Source organism: Poromitra crassiceps (genome assembly GCF_964638095.1).
Source record: "Poromitra crassiceps genome assembly, chromosome: 9".
Lineage (NCBI taxonomy): Eukaryota > Metazoa > Chordata > Actinopteri > Beryciformes > Melamphaidae > Poromitra > Poromitra crassiceps.
The window spans coordinates 18,551,140-18,560,168 of NC_139630.1; the positions used below are offsets into that span (position 1 = coordinate 18,551,140).

A 9,029-nucleotide genomic window follows, 5' to 3' on the forward strand; every position below is an offset into this window, starting at 1 on the left:
TATACCATGGTCACTTCCTGTCTATACCATGGTCACTTCCTGTTTATACCATGGTCACTTCCTGTTTATACCATGGTCACTTCCTGTTTATACCATGGTCACTCGACAAAGAGAACCATTTAAGACCATTCATTTATGTTTGTGCATTTTGCAATCAGCAACACCAAGGATCCTAGAAAGAAGGAAGAGACATCACTCACGTCACAGAGCATTTGGATTTTGCATTTGGGTCAGACTTTGGGGTCAGTTCTATTGAAGTGAATGGGGCGGGCAGGGTAAGTGACGTACCCTGCCCGCCCCATAACCGTAAGTGGGACTTAACGTAAGTCCCACTATAAACCATCTGTGTCGTTTCACCTTATGTGATGTTGACTGATCTTATTTTATTATCTAAATGTGTGCTTCTTTTCCTTATTATTGGTCTCCAAACAGATTCTGGATCTGTCCAGCAGCTGCATATAGCTGAACTCAAGCCCCTGTTTGGTCCAAAATACAGCTAGAATAGCTACAGTAACCACATCATGATACAGGACCGAGTGGGGTAGGTCCAACTACATAATAGTGTTTTCTTTCATCTGATCGACGCATTTATGCTTTATAGTGGGACTTACTAACTGTGCCATGGCCGCCCCATTCACTTCAATAGAACTGTCCCCAACTGCAGAAATTTGAATGCTGTGGCATGTGTTGTCTTTTCCTTCTTTATAGGTTCCTTGGGCAACATCTGAGGGTTTGACTAATACCTGGAACACTCATTACCATCCCATAAAGTTCACTATACTCCAGTAAATAGGATGAGCAGCTATGAGCCAGAAAGCTAATGTTATGCTAGCAAGTTTCAAAGTCAATAACATTGTGTACGGGTGACAATCAGTAAATATAAATTGACAGTATTTTTTTAACAACAACACTAGCTATCCATCCAGCCAATCATTATCCCCAAAATTTGATCAAGATTTCCACAAACACATTTTGATGAGTCTTGTGTAGGCCTACTGTAGGCCACAGTCTGACGTGAAGAGTTGAATAGTGAATGGGATGTGACATGATCGCTTATGTCAGTGGTCTTCAACAGGGGGTCTGGGACCCCCAGGGGGTCCGCAGAGGTAGTGCAGGGGGTCCGCCATTTTTTTGTCAAAGTAGTTTGTGAAAAGTAAAAAAATATATATATATATTAACGATCGGCGTCAAAGTAAATAGTAACGTTGAGTGCCAATGACGTCGATCGGCGTCAAATGCGTTTTTTGACGGTGGGACGTGGATCAAAGCCTCAGGCATCTCCTGTATAAATATTGTAGCTATGGAAGGTGTATAACCTATTTTACGGACTCATTAGGTGGCGACAGTGCTCTCCAGATTAGAGAAAGGTCAGGAAAACAGCAGGAAAAAGCCCCGTGATGAAAGAGAAACCGATGCATGCTGCAGCCAGAGCCATATAGATTGCTCTGGCTGGAGCTGACGTTGGCTGCGAACAGCAGTCAATCCTCTGTCTCTGCTGCATAGTTTCTCCACACGATTAGCCGCCAGAAAAGCAGCACCCGACGCCGAAGGGCCAAACCATTCTCAGCAGTCCGGTTTGGCTTTTCGGTGTCGCGCTGGGAGCCGGCGCACAAAAACGGAGCACTCCGAAAATAGACGCTGGGTGCGTGAGGCTGTGTGTTAGTGTGGGGAGGAGTTTGCAGCTGGGGGGGGGGGGGGGGGGGGGGAGGGGGGTGGGGCACGCAGGGCACCACACAACTACACCACATCACTACATCAGAAAATATTAGCTTCAGAGTCAGTGAATGTGCTTGAAATGCTTCATTTCACAAAAGGCTGAATATCTCAGCTTCTAATTTGAAACGCCTGTTTTTGCTGAAAACAACCTATCTTCTCCGGCTCATAACTAAAGAACGGCAAATGGTATCAATACATTTTTTTTTGCTGATGATACAATAGAGTCTCCTCGTTCTTTGTGCGTGTTCGGTGTTTACATAGTAATATCACACAATATTCTGTGGGCCTCGAGAAATCACTGAAAACGCTCTGAAACTCTGGTACTGGGAGTGTCCGTTCTCCAAAAGTGGCTGGCACTCAATGAGTTAATAATGAGTAAGCTCCAAGCATTATGGGCAATAATAAGCTACTTTGGAACAAAATTGATTTACAAAGTGAATCTGATGAAGCAATAATGTGAAACACGTTGTTTCCTCCTTCTTGCCTTTTTAATGTAATCTATTAAAAATAAATAATTGTCAATGCTGATATCCTGATGTTATTATAGGCCATGCTTAAAATGTGACACAATATTATTATTATTATTATTTTATCGTAGGGGCTCCCTGCTCTGTTTCTCTATCGACCAAAGGCTCCTTGTGCTGAAAAAGTCTGAAGACCCCTGGCTCATGTGATACAAAGTACCAGTAAGATCAGAGGGACTGACTATCCGAGCTCATTAACTCAGAAAGGGGGAATAGACAGTTTGGACTACTTACTAGGTGTCCATTATTAGAAATTAATGGACGCCCTGCAGCCAATCAGAATCGAGTATTCACCCATGCTATAAACCACGGTATCAAAGCAAATGGCACGCACACTTTTTCCTTTGCAGTTTTTCCATCAGATCCCTGCTGCTCACTGGGAACAGTCATATCCAGGTGGATCATAGATTTGTGAATTATAGATCAGCTGTTAATATTTGATAGGGCGGCCGGCAGGCTAAAAGCTCTGAGAAAGTTTCCTGTCTGAGTCCAGAGAGAGAGAGAGAGAGAGAGAGAGAGAGAGAGAGAGAGAGAGAGAGAGAGAGAGAGAGAGAGAGACAGAATGTGTGCCAGGAGCTGGAAAGTGAAGGTCAGCAGACGAGCAGATTTAGGTGAATAAAAACACATGGTTCCCCCTCATCAGAGGCAGCTTAGTACTCCTCTCTGTTTTATAACACAACAGTTTATGACTCTCTTCTTCCCTTCAGAGATGATCTTTATAGCATTTCTGCACCAAAAGCTGTGGAACTGATTCACGCCCACAAACCACTTATGAGCTACATGTTTCTACTCATAACTGAATTATGGTTTCTGAAGGCTGGTCTCTTGACTGAAGCTGAACATTTACTCATCTCAAAATCATGCCAAAATTGAAAATAATAATAATAACAAAAATAGAAAAATGCAGTGTTTACCGCAGAATTCTATCTATCTCTAACACACTCACTCGAGGACGCCAAATATGTCGTGCAACAAACTTTTCACGATGTAACACTAAATGTCCCTTCTCGTCCCTCTGCAGGACGATGGCTGCCAACGCGGGCTCCATGCGCATCCTCATCAAGGGAGGGAAGGTGGTCAACGATGACTTCACCCAGGAAGCTGACGTCTACATCGAGAACGGCATCATTCAGCAGGTAACAGACACATACACACACACACACACACACACACACACACACACACACTCACACACAGACACACGCAGTCACGCACACACACACACACACACACACACAGCTGTCGGGGTGACTCATCACTCAACGATATGAAGCTGCACATGATGCAACAAAGATCTGATTTGAGAAACAAATCAACAGTCTGTCAGCACTGCTATCTGCATGTGATCAGATCAGATCTGTGTCCAGACATCACCAGGTGTGTGTGTGTGTGTGTGTGTGTGTGTGTGTGTGTGTGTGTGTGTGTGTGTGTGTGTGTGTGTGTGTGTGGCAGGTGGGGAAGGAGCTGATGATTCCGGGCGGGGCTAAGGTGATTGACGCCTCGGGGAAGCTGGTGTTGCCGGGCGGAATAGACACCAGCGTGCATCTGGAGGAGAGCTTCATGAACGCTGCCATCCAGGACGACTTCTACAGCGGCACCAAGGTACACGCACACACACACACACACACACACACACACACACACACACACACACACACACACACACACACACACACACACACACACACACACACACAAACACCCACACACACATGCACACACACACACACACACACACACACACACACACACACACACACACACATGCTGTGTTGTGTTGTGTTGTGACTGGGCCCGCCAGCATGCCTGTGTTAAGACTATTGCATGGAATCCAGAGACAGCTGTCACACACAGAAACACAATCTCTCTCTCTCTCTCTCTCTCTCTCTCTCTCAAGTCAAGTCAAGTCAAATTTTATTTATATAGCACCTTTCATACACAAAGGCAATTCAAGGTGCTTTACAAAAAAATAATCGAAAAAACAAGCAGCAAAGCAATGCACATATAAGAAACACATAAAAAACACAGCCGACAGTTTTAGTTAAAATATATACTCAAATTAACAAACATGAAACATTATTTCTGTTTTAAATAAGTTACAAGGCATTCTTCAGTATTATTATTACATGTACAGTCCATTTGTTGGAAATGTACAGGAAAAAAAAATTAAAAATTACAGGCCGAGAGAGGCAGTAGTTTAGTAGCAGTTAAAAGCAAGAGTAAACATAAAGGTATTTAGCTTAGATTTAAAAATAGGCAGAGTAGGGGCAGATCTAATGTGTTCAGGGAGTTTGCTCCAGTTATGAGAGGCATAGTGTGAGAACGCGGCTTCACCATGTTTTGATTTGGTCCTCGGGACAATTAGTAGACCAGTGCCTGAAGATCTCAGGGATCTGGATGGTTCATAGTGTAGAAGCATTTCAGAGATGTAGTGTGGGCCTGACCCGTTGAGAGATTTGTAAACTATTAGCAGAATTTTAAAGTCTATTCTAAGATTTACTGGCAGCCAATGCAGGGATTTGAGAACTGGTGTAATGTGTTCAGCTTTCTTGGTTCTTGTTAGAACTCTAGCAGCCGCATTCTGAATGAGCTGTAGTTGTTTAATAGCTTTTTTGGGAAGACCATTGAAAAGACTGTTGCAGTAGTCTAGCCTGCTAGAAATGAAAGCATGAATTAGTTTTTCAAGATCTTGTTTGGACATATAGGGCTCTATCGTTGCAGCAGCGCAGTTTCTAGGCCGAGCGCCAGCCGCAGCGCAAAGCAGTGGGCGTGGAAAGGCGCACTTGATATCTTGGTATCGGCGCTAAACTCAGCCTCAACCATTATAACCACGCCTTTTAAGCGTAAAATTATGCATTGTCCGCTCATTGGAGAATTGCAGGGAAGAGACACACGCTTGCCTTTTAAGCTCCAATTCCTGGACAAATCCGGTAAAACCAGACAAAGCCAAGGGCTCCGCCGCCCCCCCCTCCCTTCATCCGGTCTGTCTATCTCCATATATAGGCTATTATTCCATATTATTATGCTTCTCAAACCAATCTAACTGCAGTTAAAATACTGCAAGCATGTAAATACGCTACACTATAGCAAGACCAAAGTGAAAATAATTTCTAAATGCATCTGATAGAAAAAAATATTGCCTATGGCTGGATGTCATGAGATTAGATGAAAGTTTGGCCAGAATCGTTTTATCTCTCCTCCCCCACTGCACGATGCAACATCCTCTGAATGACACCTATCACTTTTACTGGATCTGATAACTTAATTCTATTTAATTTACAGGATTTTATTATTGAGTAATAGTATTTTATTTGGCCTATATATGCGTCCCCCCCACCCCCTGCCCACAGGCTCTGACAAATATGTTCATTCTCAATAAAATCTTCAGTAATCAATCAGAGGGGCTTTAAAAGCCAGATTGGCAGCAGCTGGCGCAGTGTGATCAATATGGCAGACCAAAACCGATCCACTAAATTCACAGCTGAGGAGAAGATGGTGCTGGCGAATCAGGTGATATATCTGTCCACCATTCATTTTGAATAGCTACAAAACAACTCTTTACTTAAGTTGTTTATTCATCTATCCATTCAGGTTCAAATGTACCATCGCGCACTGTTTGGGGAGGAGAATTACCCCGCCGACGCCCCGCGCCCAGTCCTGGACCGCCTGAGTGAGCCGCCCCAGGTGGCCGTCTATGCGATGCGCTTGTTCAGCACCTCGGACAGCTCCGCTGCCACAGACGGGGGAAACATTTGGAAATAATTATAACTTTCTATGCTTTGCACACAGAAAAAATAAATACAACAGACAATTCTGTAATGAATAGCTGTAATGAAGAGTGGGGTTTGAAGAAGCGCTACACAACAGTTTATCAGTTTCTCTCTCTCTTTCTTTCTCTCTCCCTTTCTCTCACATTAAACGATATACATGCCTATAATGTCAATTATCTGAATGAAATAATAATACATATTAATTAGGAATATTAGTAATATTAGTAGCCTAGCTAATTTCGGGGGGGGGGTAATAAAACGTAGAGCTATATTACACATAAATGGGGATTATTATGATAGCCTAAACTAAATTTATGAAACTGCATTACAGCTTCACCCAAAGCCTGAGAAGGGTTGCAATCTTATATTCTATTGTATTCTAAAGTATTTTTTTCTATATATTGTATTCTCCATTCACTTTCCTGTCCCCGGTGCACAGAATCCTGCTTTAGGCCTGCTTTTCAAAAGCGCAAAGCGCTAAAAGTAGGCCAGGTCGGAAGATGGCTGGAAGATAGTAGTACGCCGGTATTTAGCGCCGACACGCCCACTTCGGCGCATTCAGGGACTCCGCCACGCCCATTCGGCCTAAAGCGCATTTGGCAGCCTAAAGCCTATTGCTATTTTCCCGAAACAGGCGCAAGGCACGTTTTTTTTGCGGTTAAGGCCCGTAATAGCGCCGATGGCCTGTGGGAGAATAGGGCCCATAGCCTCTAATCCTTGCTATATTTTTTAGATGATAGAAGGCAGATTTTCTTATAAGCTTGATGTGGGAGTTGAAATTTAGATCAGAGTCAATAATAATGCCAAGATTTTTTACCTGGTCCTTTGGCTTCAAAGATAGGGATTCGAGGTGAGCAGTAACTTTGAGCCTATCTTCTTTTTTGCCGAAGACAATTATCTCTGTTTTGTCTTTATTAAGTTGGAGAAAATTCTGGCACATCCAATCATTAATTTGCGCAAGGCACTGACACAGTGTCTCTATGGGGGCATAGTCATCCGATGAGAGGGCTATGTAGAGTTGGGTGTCATCTGCATAGCTATGATAAGCTATTTTGTTTTTTTGCATAATTAGGCCCAGAGAGAGCATATAAAGGTTAAACAGGACAGGACCTAAAATTGATCCTTGGGGTACCCCACATGTCATTTTGGTTTGGTCAGATGTGTAGTTGCCAATGGAGACTCTCTCTCTCTCTCTCTCTCTCTCTCTCTCTTTCTCTCTCCCTCTGCCTCTCTCTCTCTCCCTCTCCCTCTCCCTTTCCCTCTCCCTCTCCCTCTCCCTCTCCCTCTCCCTCTCCCTCTCTCTCTCCCTCTGCCTCTCTCTCTCTCCCTCTCCCTCTCCCTCTCTATCTCCCTCTGCCTCTCTCTCTCTCCCTCTCCCTCTCCCTCTCCCTCTCTCTCTCCCTCTCTCTCTCTCTCTGCCTCTCTCTCTCTCTCTGCCTCTCTCTCTCCCTCTCCCTCTCTCTCTCCCTCTGCCTCTCTCTCTCTCCCTCTCCCTCTCTCTCTCCCTCTCTCTCTCCCTCTCCCCCTCTCTCTCTCTCTCTCTCTCTGCCTCTCTCTCTCTCTGCCTCTCCCTCTCTCCCTCTCTCTCTCTGCCTCTCTCTCTCTCCCTCTCCATCTCTCTCTCTCTCTTTCTCTCCCTCACCCTCTCTCTCCCTCTCCATCTCTCTCTCTCTCTCTCCCTCACCCTCTCTCTCCCTCTCCATCTCTCTCTCTCTCTCTCTGCCTCTCTCTCTCTCCCTCACCCTCTCTCTCCCTCTCCCTCACCCTCTGCCTCTGCCTCTCTCTCTCTCTCTCTCTCTCTCTCTCTCTCTCTCTTCCTCTCTATCCAGGCTTGCCACAGGTCTGGAAAGTGCGTGAAAGTGTTTGAATAAAATTTAAAAATCAAGCCCTTAAAAGTGTTTGGATTTACCCGACCGGAATCTCTGAGTTTGAGCCTTGTGTGCTCAGTCATTTCAAAATGCACCTATGATCAAACATCTGAGTGCTGCTGGGCTAAACTTCATACACTTTCTTCCTATCGATCGCTCTCTAGGCTACAAGCATACAGCTTGTAGCCTGCTGTTTTAGATATTATTAATTTGTCTCTGTCATCGGGTTGCGTCCCTTCATACCTCAAACACGCCACTATCCAGCCCATCTTAAAGGAGAATTTCGGTTTTTTACACCACGGTCCTCATTTCCAGTTTAGAATATGATGTTTTACTCACCGAAATAGTTTTGCGTCATTCCGATGCCCAGGGAAGATTTTGAGCTCCGAGTACACTCTTCAAACAGGCTAGAACCGCTAGAACGTGAGCCCACGGGGCATTCTGCACGGCAGTGCACGCGCTCTCTAAATGACACTTTTTCTGTCAGATCACGGTTCATTATGGTTGTAAATATAATTATCTAGCTAATAGCTACAAGCTAGGCTAACAACAACACCGGAGTCAGCGTTGATCTGCCCCGGTGGGGTTACAGTGCGTATCGTCCCCCTCTGTGAAACCACTTCTTCAGAGAAACCACAGAAGGGGGACGATACGCACTGTAACCCCACCGGGGCAGATCAACGCTGACTCCGGTGTTGTTGTTAGCCTAGCTTGTAGCTATTAGCTAGATAATTATATTTACAACCATAATGAACCGTGATCTGACAGAAAAAGTGTCATTTAGAGAGCGCGTGCACTGCCGTGCAGAATGCCCCGTGGGCTCACGTTCTAGCGGTTCTAGCCTGTTTGAAGAGTGTACTCGGAGCTCAAAATCTTCCCTGGGCATCGGAATGACGCAAAACTATTTCGGTGAGTAAAACATCATATTCTAAACTGGAAATGAGGACCGTGGTGTAAAAAACCAAAATTCTCCTTTAAAGAAACCTAACCTGGACCCTGCTGTGCACAAACATTACAGGCCGATTTCCAAACTACCACTGCTGTCCAAAATCCTAGAGAAAGTCGTAGCCAAACAAATTACATCTGTACTAGAGCGGCACAATATTTATGACAAGTTTCAGTCAGGGTTTAGGAAGCAGCATTCCACTGAA

At 44.6% G+C, this 9,029-nt stretch overlaps 1 protein-coding gene across 1 annotated transcript in view; it reads left to right on the forward strand.

The window, feature by feature from the left end:
• Positions 1-9,029, forward strand: part of LOC310782689 (dihydropyrimidinase-related protein 5-like) — a gene marked incomplete at its 3' end in the record, with an annotated part of 75,185 nt that overhangs the window by 35,205 nt on the left and 30,951 nt on the right. The window contains exons 4-5 of the mRNA XM_083643414.1: positions 3,262-3,376; positions 3,693-3,842. Of these exons, the coding sequence (XP_083499540.1) occupies positions 3,262-3,376; positions 3,693-3,842 (265 nt within the window). The remainder of the gene's footprint in view (positions 1-3,261; positions 3,377-3,692; positions 3,843-9,029) is intronic.